The sequence below is a fragment of the Polypterus senegalus genome, chromosome 5 (genome assembly GCF_016835505.1).
Source record: "Polypterus senegalus isolate Bchr_013 chromosome 5, ASM1683550v1, whole genome shotgun sequence".
In the NCBI taxonomy this organism is placed as follows: domain Eukaryota; kingdom Metazoa; phylum Chordata; class Cladistia; order Polypteriformes; family Polypteridae; genus Polypterus; species Polypterus senegalus.
The window spans coordinates 189334924-189347933 of record NC_053158.1 but is presented as its reverse complement, the minus strand read 5'-3'; the positions used below and the strand labels follow the sequence as shown (position 1 = coordinate 189347933).

The 13010-nt window shown below is 40.7% G+C and overlaps 1 protein-coding gene across 1 annotated transcript in view; it reads left to right on the top strand.

Moving 5' to 3' along the window:
• scospondin (subcommissural organ spondin) overlaps positions 1-13010 on the top strand; it is a 417078-nt gene that overhangs the window by 183737 nt on the left and 220331 nt on the right. The window contains exons 45-48 of the mRNA XM_039754138.1: positions 12-153; positions 1610-1759; positions 7561-7761; positions 11211-11363. Coding sequence (XP_039610072.1) covers positions 12-153; positions 1610-1759; positions 7561-7761; positions 11211-11363 — 646 coding nt within the window. The remainder of the gene's footprint in view (positions 1-11; positions 154-1609; positions 1760-7560; positions 7762-11210; positions 11364-13010) is intronic.

Genomic DNA, 13010 nt, shown 5'->3' with positions numbered 1-13010 from the left:
TCGTTTGACAGATGTTGGAGGCACAAGTGTCAAGCATTATTCCAACGACGTCCATGCTGCACAGGATCATCTTTGCTCGGTTCTTACGCATAATGCCTGTGGAATACAAAAGGAACTTTTTTTTGCGTGTTGAAATCCTTGGCTGCTCCTTGGGTATGTTTTTGAGAAATTCTTTTACCCGATTTTCTGTGCAAACCATGTCATCAATGTTAACTTGGGCATACTCCTGCCTTGTGCCCTGTGTTGGCATACCTAGATGGCATACCTAGATGTCAACTGGCAGAGTGGTATAGCCAGTATCATGGTGAGGGTTCATCCACCAAACAAAACAGGCAACCATCAAGAACAGATGTGCCAGGTTTGAACCCTACATTATTTCATGATTACTGTACAAGGTGCAAATATCAATCCAAATGTAATTACGTCTGATGCCCCATCCCTATTCTGTGTGTGCTGAATTTACTTAGCCGTTGTGACAGATAGGGGGCGCTGTCGTCCCCTTGAACCCTCCGACCAGACGCCAGACACCAGATAAAAGTCCAAATGTTGACTTTATTTATTACAAATAAGTGCACAAGCACCTCCACCTCCACTATACTACAATAAACAATACACAATAACAATAATCACAATTCTCAATAATAAATCCTCCACACCTCCCAGCAGCTCAGTCACCCTTCCTCCCAACTTGGTTCACTGCTGGGATCTCCCACAGTCCTTTTATACTTCTTGACCCAGAAGTGTTTCTGTCCCTCAGTCCATGTGACTATATTAACACTTCCGGGTTGGGTAAAACACCTTTTCTTCAACCCGGGAATACATCATTTCTTCTGTCCCCATGACTGGGACGTACTTCTCGGCTCTATGGAAAATATACATCTCTGGGCCTCCCTGCATAGTCCCCTGGAGGCCCCGACGTTATCCAGCAGGGCTGTGCATTAAAACTCCAAAGTCCATGATGCCCTGCTGGAATTCAGGGCATCTCTACGTCGCAGGGAGGGCTCCATCTGGCGGCTTGGGGGTATTGGCCGGGATAAGTTGCCGGCCATAGTCCACACCGTAGTGAACCCACTCCCAAACCTTTTTCAATCCATTATGCATCTGCAAAAATTTAACATCAACATTCACCTCATGATATGGTCTAGGACGTGGGTTCTCACTTTGACCTCCTTTGGGTCGCTTGTTGTCTGAATTTTTGGTCGTGATTCATAATAGTTCTTAATGGGAAAGGGTTGCGTACGGTTTGCAGAATGTCTAGCGATGGGTATCTGTGGGCAGTTAAAATAAATGGCTTTGCGTCATTACGGCCTGCATCAACAATTCTTCAAGGGCAACCGTCATGCTGAATGTTCTCCAGGTGGAAAGAGGATGACAATTGGTGTTGATTCTGGGTCTCGACAACACCAATAAGGCAAAATTGAGTCATGAAAAAAGAAAAAGTTTAAGAACCACTTAGTCTAGACTGCTGCTTTAGAGCCATAGCCAGACAGATCTATGGTCATGTGACCTCACAAAAAGATTCAGAGCAAAGGCTCTTGTTCCTGTCAAAACTTCATATTTACTGGCCCAAATTCTATCACTAATGGATTTGCAATTGCTTCATTCTCAGAGACTACAGCTACACCAACTCCTGTGCCAGTCGATCTTGGGTCAGTGTCTCCTCCTTGGTCTTTACTGCCAAGGCAATCAACTCCACAGAGCAAATCAAGCGAAGCAAAACTAGTCACACGCCCTGTCACCTTAACAAAGCCACCACTGGGTAAGTTGGAGAACAAATTCAATACAGTGAATTTCTTTTTTGTCCTTCGTTATTATTTAATAACAGTAATAATTAATCTTTGAATATTACAAATAAACTATTTTAGGGTAAGTTCTTTTGTTTAATTGCATATACCATGTATATAATGATAAAATGCCTCACCCCCTCTCTACCCGTGGTGGTAGTACATACAGTACCTCAGATGATGAGCCTGAAGAGTGATTTACTGATGCACATGAGTGGGCAAAAGTAGGTTTGCAGTTGTTCATATGGAAAAAGACAAGCAAGTTATGATTGCTGCACTGAAGCACACTGTAATAATAATAAGAAGAAAAAAGCAAATAGGAAGAGAAATACTACAATAATTAATATATAAAAATATACATAAATTATATATATTATTGTTTTGTCTTGTTAGAGTATTATATTGCTCTACTTTCCCCTTTGTATTATTAAGATGTAGGCTCTGTCAGAACACCTCAAATCCTACAGACTTACCACTGTTTATAAGGTATTATAGCATATAACTTCTCCCCAGCTTCCCTTCTATATCTATAACCTCAGGCAATTAGGTATAGTAAAAGACAAGCAGGAGTTACATTACAATTTAAACAATGTAATATTGGTAATATTTATAAATAATAACAATATGCAAAGTACATTTGAATACTGGCAACCATACAACCTAATAAATGGTGATGTGTAGTTTCAGGCAGCACACAGACTTGTTAGTTACTTAAAAATGTCTCTAGTTCATTTGTGGTCTTCTTTCAGCCACATGTCTGTTCAATATGGCTGCCGAGCTGCGCTCTCCATTGTGTTGTCCTTTCAGTTTATCAGTTTGATAAGAGATGCTTCTTCATCAGATGTTAGTAAGAGAGAAAGAGTGTGAGGTAAAGCAAGTAAATTTATAGATGTTCTGTTCAGCCAATAGGGCGTCATAGTACTTAAAGGCTTCTGAGACAAGCCAATTCCAAACAGCCTTACTTCAGACCAATGGGGGAATAGAACGCCTTCACACCTGCCCTCCAAAACCATATGTTAAGGTAGAGCTTAGCAGTTAGGCAGCCTGGCTTTTTTGCGTGAGTTGAAGGGAGAGACTTTAGCAGAGAAACATTCACCAAACTGGTTTAAGGCACATCCGCCCAACTGTGTCGTAAAATTCAAAGAGACTCAGTCGTAAGGGGGGTGGGGGGGGTAGTCATGAATGCTCACTAATGTAACACTAAATTACATTGCTTTGCTAAAATACAAATAAAGATATACAAAATATTTATCAAGTTATATGCAAAATCTTACATTACAACAACTATATATACTGTATATTATATATAATATATGTAATATATATGTGTATATATATATATATATATACTCAGCAAAAAAAGAAACGTCCTCTGACTTTCAACTGCTTTGACTTTCAGTAAACTTAATGTGTAAATATTTGTATGAACACTAAAAGAGTCAACACCATAAGACATAAACTAAAAATGTTTCACAATGTGTCCCTGAATGAAGGGAGGCTCAAAATCAAAAGTACCCGTCAGTATCTGGTGTGGCCACCAGCTGCTTGAAGTACTGCAGTGCATCTCCTCCTCATGGACTGGACCAGATTTGTCAGTTCTTGCTGTGAGATGTTACCCCACTCTTCCACCAAGGCACCTGCAAGTTTCTGGACGTTTCTGGGGAGAATGACCCCAGCCATCGATCCAAATCGATCCCGCTCCAGGGTACAGGCCTCGGTGTAACGCTCATTCCTTCGACGATAAACACAAATCCGTCCATCACCCCTGGTGAGACAAAACCGTGACTCATCAGTGAAGAGCACTTTTTGCCACTCCTGTCTGGTCCAGCGAAGGTGGGTTTGTGCCCATAGGCGGCGTTGTTGCTGGTGATGTCTGGTAAGGATCTGCCTTCCAACAGGCCTACAAGCCCTCAGTCCAGCCTCTCTCAGCCTATTGCGGACAGTCTGAGCACTGATGGAGGGATTGTGTGTTCCTGGTGTGACTCGGGCAGTTGTTGTGGCCATCCTGTACCTGTCACGCAGGTGTGATATTCGGATGTACCGATCCTGTGCAGGTGTTGTTACACGTGGTCTTCCACTGCGAGGATGATCAGCTGTCCTTCCTGTCTCCCTGTAGCGCTGTCTTAGGCGTCTCACAGTGCGGACATGGCAATTTATTGCCTAGCTACATCAGCAGTCCTCATGCCTCCCTGCAGCATGCCTAATGCATGTTCACGCAGATGAGCAGGGACCCTGGGCATCTTTCACAGTCGGTAGACAAGTCTCTTTAGTGTCCTGCGTTTTTAGAATTGTGACCTTAAATGCCTACTTTCTGTAAGCTGTTAAGGTCTTAACGACCATTCCACAGGTGCATGTTAATTCATTGATTATGGTTAATTGAACATGCATGGAAAACATTGTTTAAACCCTTTACAATGAAGATCTGGAAAGTTATTTGGATTTTTAAAACATTATTGTTGAAATACACAGTCCTGAAAACGGGACGTTTCTTTTTTTGCTGAGTATATATGTGTGTGTGTGTGTGCATATATATATATATATATATATATATATATATATATATATATATATATATATATATATATATATATATATATATATATATATATAAACAGAGAGCTGCAATCTTTTTTTGTCCCCGGTAAATATTTTGCATATATATATATATATATATATTGTCGTGGATGCCAGGGGTGATGACCCAGCCGGGATGCCTTGGAAGACCGGAAGTGGGCGTGTGCCCATCTGGGATCATGTGGGGGCTGCCTTCCTTGTTGTTTTGGGGGCCACGGGTACAGGTCATGGAAGCCCCACCGTGTAGGGGCCCGTGGTCACCGCCAGGAGGTGCCCCAGTGCCTTGGGGACCTGTTGCCCCAGCACTTCCGCCACACCAGGAAGTGCTGGGGGGAAGACTTTGGAAGACACCCGGAGAGCTGCCAGGAGGACAGCCGGAACTTCCGCCATGCTGGGGCGTGGCCAAGGGAGGAATGCCGGGAACACCTGGTGCTCATCCGGGGACAGGATAAAAGGGGCCGTCTCCATTCATTCAAGGCTGGAGTCGGGAGGAGGCAGGATGAAGCACAGAGGAGGTGTGGAGGCGGCCCGAAGAGAGGCATTTGTGGCCAGGACTGTGTAGGGGTGAAGGTGTGCACTGACTGGGTCTGAGTGACCATTATTTGGGTCTGTGTGACTATTGAAACTATTGTAAATATTGTAAATAAAACGTGTGGTGGTTGAAACAACATGTCCGCCTGTCTGTGTCCGGGTCAAGTCCACATATATATATATATATATATATATATATATATATATATATATACAGTATATATATATATATATTCAGTTTTATTCGTTGACTTTATTGTAATTATGCCTTTCAATCAGTGGCATAGCCCAAACTTCTTAGGCCCCCAAACCCTGAAAATAAAAGTCATTTATGTAAATTTACCTGCCTCTTCTGTAAAGTCAGAAACTTTTCAAATGCCTGTTTTTTTCTTCAGAGGTCTGTAATCAAATGCATTTGTTTAGTGTGGTAGTGTGGACAAGTGGCTCCAGATTATTGATGAGGGAATTAGGTGAACTCGTATTCAAGTGCAAATACCTGCAGTTCAGCCGATTTCCTCGTTAGCACTCTGGGGTGTGTAATTAGACATTTTCATCGGGTGTAAAAGAGCCTGAAAATGAAAAAGGGGGAGAGATTAAAATGAGAGAGACCAAGGTTTAAAGGAGAGAAAAAAAATGATTGTGGCAAAGCTGGTGTGATAGTGTCGAGGCAAGAGGTCGGACAGTACTCCATAAAGGAACATGCGGACGGTTCTCACAGGGCAAGGTTGCTCCTGCGTGTCACTTAAGGAGTTGGAATGGAAGGCCAAGGGATGGTAGTGGGAACAAGGAGCAGGCCTTATGGTGTTTCTCGCTGAAGAGCAGGGGATGGAGGCAGAAACACAAACCACATTTGAAGGATGATTACGCTTGCCAGTGGGCATCTCCTCTTGCTGAGAAGACCTTAACGGGTCTGCTGAGGATACATCAGTTCAGGAAGGAAGTACCAGAGCCTGTAATGGTTTAACTCACGGGTGTCGAACTCCAGTTTTCATTCTTGCCATCTTCTTAGTTAGTGACCAGTTCTTTCTGCTAATTACTTCTTATAATTAACTTGTCTCAGGCCCCTTAGTTGTTTCTTTTTCTTTAATTAGCAGCCAAACAATAATGAGACACAAAACAAGATGCCACCTGACTGGCTCATATGTTCCCATCACATATTATCTGAAAATAAAGAAAGGTGATGGTCTCAGTAAGGTTGAACTCTCAGGTCACCAAAACATTTTAACAATGTTCTTAGAAAAAATAGAAAAACAACAGTTTTGGAAATGTCTGCTGTGGCAGAATGAGAGCAGCAACAAGTCATGCGATTAAAGAATGAGTTTAATTAACAGCAAAAATCGGATTCTAGTTAAGAAACTGGTAGGAGTGAAAGTTGCTGTTTGAAGCCCCAATTTAGCTGGCTATCTATTGGCTCGTTTCACATCTCATTTTTGTTTGGCTGTCATTTAATGAAGAAAGGACTCAATTCAGAGGGCTGAATTCATCTAACAGGGCTATTAAAGTGATGGGGGAAAAGTTAATTAGCAGTGAAAACTGGTCACTGATTAGGAAAAGGGTTAGAATGAAAATCTGCAGCCACTGCGGCCCTCCAGGTCTGGAGTTCACCACCCCTGGTTTAACTGGACAGATCCTAATTATATTTTAACCTCAAATTTTAACCTGTTTACTGAATTATTTATAATTGATTTTAAAATCCAAAAAAAAAACACTATTTTAATTTGGAATTTCTTTTTATTTTATTATATTTTATATTATATATTTTGTTATAAATGATTTATTTATCTATGGACATATACAACAGTATATTTTGAACACTGATCTTATTAATAAAAAAGGCACAAAGCACTCTTTTGCACCTGCCTCAGCAGTTATGTATCCTTATTGCCAATTCCAACCTTGATTTACGACTGTCGATATCAAGGGGAAGGTTCAAGATTGCAGGCATCACAAGTGGTGGCAGAAGTGGGATTCCAACCTGGCCAGTCTGTTGCAGTTTGGGATGAAACCGCTGTTAACATAATAATCATAGAACAGTTTGATTTTTATTTACATGTTTTTGTTCTAATATTGCATATAGTAATTTTCACTTGGATATTGGGCTGGTGTTCTGCTTGGCACATCTTTATTCACAGGCTCATAGTCAGTGTGTGGTAACTGGAGGAATCCTCTTGGGTAAATAAATACATTAATAAATGAGATATTGAGAATGTTATCATTTAACATTTGCATAATTAAACACCTTAAGCATGGGAAGTGCTATATTAAAAATGTATTATTATTATTATTATTATTATTATTATTATATCTTACACGTACAAGCTGCAGCGATCCATGCAAGTGAATTTAAGACAAAGGGTAAATAAAAAAGGAATTATTTATTACTTTCATTCAGATCTGGCGCCTTATGCGGTTCAAATTCAGAACCTTATTTCTTAATGATAGTGATTCCCATGGATGCCTGCATAATAAAATTATTTGTGTTTGTGATTCAGTAAAGCTAATCAAGAGGGTGCCATAAGAGATACTGTATTGTGTCAGAATAAATTATGATTTAGATCTAATTTTGCAAAGGTGTTCAAAGCTGTTGAAGTTTATACTCCAGGAAAGGATAGTGATTAATATCACCCAAACAAAATGTTAACTTCAAGAGTTTCTTTTATGTTCGTGTCAGGCAAACCAACAGGTGAGCCGGGTATAAGTCAAGAACCAGGGATTCATGGAACACCAGCTGTTGAAGGTACCCGGACAACCAGTCGCCTAACAACGGCCAAGATATATCCAAGAACCACAGGCCAACCAGGCATTCCACACATGGAGGGGATTACAGGCAGCCCAGGTGTCCATCTGCAAAGTCGAGTAACATTTGCTCCAGGTAGGAAAGCTTTCTTTACAAAATGTACACAATGAATGGAGTGACATTAAAGATTGTGTGGAAGAACTCAACATGGACATTGAGGCTTTAGGAGAGTTTTATTTAACATCAGGTGAGAGTACCATACAGTATAGGATGCACTCTGAAGTCAGAAAAATTATTTTTATATTTATAAAGTATAGAACATGGGAGTCTTGTTCATCTGGCCAACATAATGGCCAATCAGATTACAGCTTACATCACTGACAGCCCTCTTCTTGTGTGCAAATGTTCTTGTAAAAAACATTTCAAATGATCATTTCTAGTGTGTACACGGGAAAATACATTTTACCCTTCATTGATGAGAAAAATAAATTTCTTATATTTCTTATTAAAATTAAGTGCCTCAGAATGCATCAATATGGCTTTGAGTTATTTCTTTTATAACATAGAATTGATTTCACTTTCCACAATTAGGAAAACTGAATTTGTCCTGGGGTGGCACGGTGGCGCAGTGGTAGCGCTGCTGCCTCGCAGTAAGGAGACCCGGTTCGAGTTTGCATGTTCTCCCCGTGTCTGCGTGGGTTTCCTCCGGGCAGTCCGGTTTCCTCCCACAATCCAAAGACATGCAGGTTAGGTGGATTGGCGATTCTAAATTGGCCCTAGTTTGTGTGTGTCCTGCGGTGGGTTGGCACCCTGCCCTGGATTGGTTCCTGCCTTGTGCCCTGTGTTGGCTGGGATTGGCTCCTGCAGACCCCCGTGACCCAGTATTCGGATTCAGCGGGTTAGAAAATGGATGGATGGATGGATGGATGAATTTGTCCTCCCTATATCTGTGTTTCATTGTTATAAGACTGTACAGTTCAATTAGTGAATCTTTAAGAGTAAAGTTTAATTTCTTTAGTGCTCTTGAAAACACCAATAAAATATACTATTAAGTGCTGGCAAAAAGTCTTCTGTCCTAGAGCCTGAATGGATTCTTGTGAAGAAATAAGATAATGAAATCGATTAGTTACGGATGTTCAGTGGATGCTCAGCAAGTACGCAGTGATTGTATTCTGTGTTATCCCTTGGTGGATATTTATTAATTGAACTATTTATTTATTTGTTTATCTGTCTATCAATCTATGTATCTTTTGTGGTCGAGTGAGATGTGACACAAGCCCAAAAATGTTGGGGTGCCAACAGGGTTGACTCTTTTAATAATGGTGTAGACAAAGCAACAATAAACAGACACACAACGGTGTCAAATAGCAATAACAAAAAAATCATAGACTGCAGTGCTGTCACACATGCACATCTAAGGGCCACCCAAATTCATTCCATATTATCACCACCTAGGGGACATAAGTTACATCATCCTGGCTTAGTCATTGTGGACGAAGGTTCAAACAAATAGCAGGCAGACACCAATTCTAATAAGCAGAATCTTTTATTTCTGACTTCTTGGTGAGCAGAGCGGCTTTTCCTTACAGAGAGAAAATGCAAGGAAGGCCCCGACAAGGGAGTTCAGCTGCATTTATAACAAAATCTTCAAAGAGAATGGTTAGAAAAGAAATAGAGCAGTTCCATCCAAGGCCACAGAGCATTCTTTACAAAATTTGTTGATTACAACAGAAAGCATAATTTCTAGTCTTATATTTGGAATGAAGCTTATCAGAAAACTGGTCACATGTTTGGCATCTTACTTGGACAATAACCAGACACCTCTTGAGACAAGCCGGGGAGTGGCTGAGAGCTGCATTCCACAGCTGGCAGCCCTACTCTTGTAAGCACACTTCTGTTAATAATAATACCTAGCCACACAGAGAACATGCAGATTTTCATACAGAAGCTAGCAATAGATTTTAAATTCCATTCCACATCATCAACAGAAATGTTACCAACTTCTTAATGATGAATCATTCTGAGTGCTAATAACTTCAAACAACAACAACATTTGCTTATATTGCACATTTTCATACAAAAATGTAGCTCAAAGTGCTTTACAAAATGAAGAATAGAAAAATAGAAGACACAATAAAAAATAAAAATAAGTCAACATTAATTAGCATAAGTAAGGTCCGATGGCCAGGGTGGACAGAAAAAACAAAAAATAAACTCCAGACGGCTGGAGAAAAAAATAAAATCTGCAGGGATTCCAGACCAAGAGACCGAATAATAATAACAATAATAACAATAATAATAATAATAATAATAACAAGGAAACTAATGTCTATAAGCAAGTTCCATTCATGTGCACATGCTGGACTTTCTCTATTCAAATGTTAACGACTTTACATTTAAACCTGAGGTACAATCTGAGCAGGTCTGAGCTTATCTTACCGTCACCTACTGGCCTCCTATTGACAGGAGTGGCTGTTATTTGTTGTTATTATGATAGATAGATAGATAGATAGATAGATAGATAGATAGATAGATAGATAGATAGATAGATAGATAGATAGATAGATAGATAGATAGATAGATAGATAGATAGATAGATAGATAGATTCACACTATTACAGGAAGTTGAGGGGTCCGGAGTGTCTTTGTCCTTTAATAATCATGTATGCCCTAGTTTCTTTGAAGGTAGGGTCTGCCACACCTTAGAATTTCTTGAAGTAATTCCTTGTGGAAAGGACAGAACAGATGCTTTTTACTTACAAGTTTGTGTTCTTTTAATGCGAGTATTGACATCTTTTATTCATTCTACAACCCTGTGATGGCCAGTGCAATATTTTACTTTGTGATGTGCTAGGCAGGTAACATTACTTTGAGAGAGGCCCACCAAATCCACAAGATAATTAAGAAAGCAGGCTCAGTTATGGGAGGTCTTCTGGACTGGCTGGAGGTAGCAGTGAAGGACAAAGCTGATGTCCATTATGAGCAATGCTGTACATACTGCACACCTCACTGTCACTGCTCTCTTATCATTATTCAAGTTTTATTTTTTTTCTAATTATGGTGTATATTTTAGTAGGGTTGTTTTTTCTATTGTTTGTTCAGTAATTCGCAGGTTGGCTTTATGTGTCAAAGAAACCAACTGTTGCGTATTAATTTACTGAGAAATATTCCTTCCATCTACTGAGTACAAAGTATATCCAGTCTGAGGAATATCTAAGGAGGTGTTTTTTTCAGGCCCAAACCATGACAGGAAAGTTTGCAAAATGCTTGTGAGTGGGAGATACATAAGACGTCACTCTTGAATTTAACTTCATCGCATTACACTGTCTCATTTTCCTCTGAAAACCAGTGGCTGATTTCACACTGACTAGTGCAAAATTATTTTCTCTCAATAACTTTGAAGGAAAGTCACTTACTCAGTGACCCTGCTTAAGAAACCCAATAGACTTGACTGTGAAATCGAGATCTAGTCTGGTGTGACTATTGTGATTCAAAATTTAATATGATAGGAAGTGTGTCTTGGGAGACAGTTTATCGATGTTACGGATTACACGATTTTGTTTAGTTAATCTTCCATCTTGCAGGAGCTGATCTGACTATGGAGAGTATGCCACCTCTACCCAGAATGCTTTGTGCTCAGGACGAGTTTCAGTGTCGAGCATTTGGCTGTGTGGATGCCGTGCTTGTGTGTGATGGGCAAAGGGACTGCATGGATGGATCTGATGAACAACACTGTGGTGAGCCGGACGTCTTCTTTTTTGACAAACCAAAGCAAGATCCCTGCAAAATTAATTATTTTACCTTGCAGCCTATTGCTAGCCTATAAACACAGAACTATTGAAACAGACAATGAAGAACCAAACACTCCAACATTAGAGAATTGTTTTTATAATCATATCTTGTATTTTTCCCCCTTTTTACTTCCACGTAAGTGGAGGTTTGGTGATGGGGTCAAAAATATGCCATTAGGTTCAGATTCTGATTCTTAAAAAAAACAAAATGAAAAAAGTTGATTTTAGCAGGGTATCTATATGTGTGTCCATGTGTGTCTGTGTAAAATTGAAACTGATTTTAACTTATTAAGATTGGACGGCATGGTGGCACAGTTGTAACTCTGCTGCCTTGCAGTAACCAAGGTTTGCATCCTGGGTCCTTCATGTGTGGTTTTTGCATGTTCTCCCCATGTCTGCATGAGTTTCCTGCAGGTGCTGTGGTTTCCAACCACAGTCTAAAAACTTGCAGATTAGATGGATTGGCAATGCTAAACTGGCCCTGATGTGTGGTTTGGGGGGAGAAGGGGTATTGTGGATGTGTAAATGTGTGTGTGTGTGTGTGTGTGTGTGTGTTTGTATGTTCGCCCACCAATGGACCAACACCCTGTCTAGGATTTGGTCATTTCTTGCATCCTCTGCTAGCTGGGATGGGATAGGCATCAGCATCCCCCTGTGACCCTGTTCAGGACTAAGAGGGTTAGAAAATAACATGACTTATTAACACTACGATCTTCCAGAGCTGGTTGGATTGATTTCATCATAAAGGAATCTATCAAAGGTACAACAAAAGTGGGAGAGATATCTGAGAAAGAACAGGAAAGGAGGTTGAAGTGGTATAGACATGTGATGAGGAGGGACAGTGAAGATGTGGGCTAACCCAAAAAGTATTTTTAATGTTACTTATTCCATTTGGTTTATAGTGATGACTTTTCATGGAAATTGGAAATAGTGATGTTTTTGATAGGACAGAGCCTATGGTGACTAACGCTGGACAACGTGACGCCTGACATTCACACCAGAGTTCAATCTTTGTCTCATCAGACCAGAGAATTTTGTTTCTCATGTTCTGAGAGTCCTTCAGGTGCCTTTTGGCAGACTCCAGGCTGACTGCCATGTGCCTTTTACTAAGGAGTGGCTTCCGTCTGGCCACTCTACCATACAGGCCTGATTGGTGGATTGCTGCAGAGATGGTTGTCCTTCTGGAAGGTTCTCCTCTCTCCACAAAGGACCTCTGGAGCTCTGACAGAGTGACCATCGGGTTCTTGGTCACCTCCCTGACTAAGGCTCTTCTCCCCTGATCGCTCAGTTTAGATGTCCGGCCAGCTCTAGGAAGAGTCCTGGTGGTTTCGAACTTCCACCTACAGATGATGGAGGCCACTGTGCTCATTGGGACCTTCAAAGCAGCAGACATTTTTCTGTAACCTTCCCCAGATTTGTGCCTCGAGACACAAGGTCTACAGGCAATTCCTTTGACTTCATGCTTGGTTTGTGCTCTGACATGAACTGTCAACTCTGGGACCTTCTATAGACAGGTGTGTGCCTTTCCAAATCATGTACAATCAACTGAATTTACCACAGGTGGACTCCAGTTAAGCTGCAGAAACATCTCAA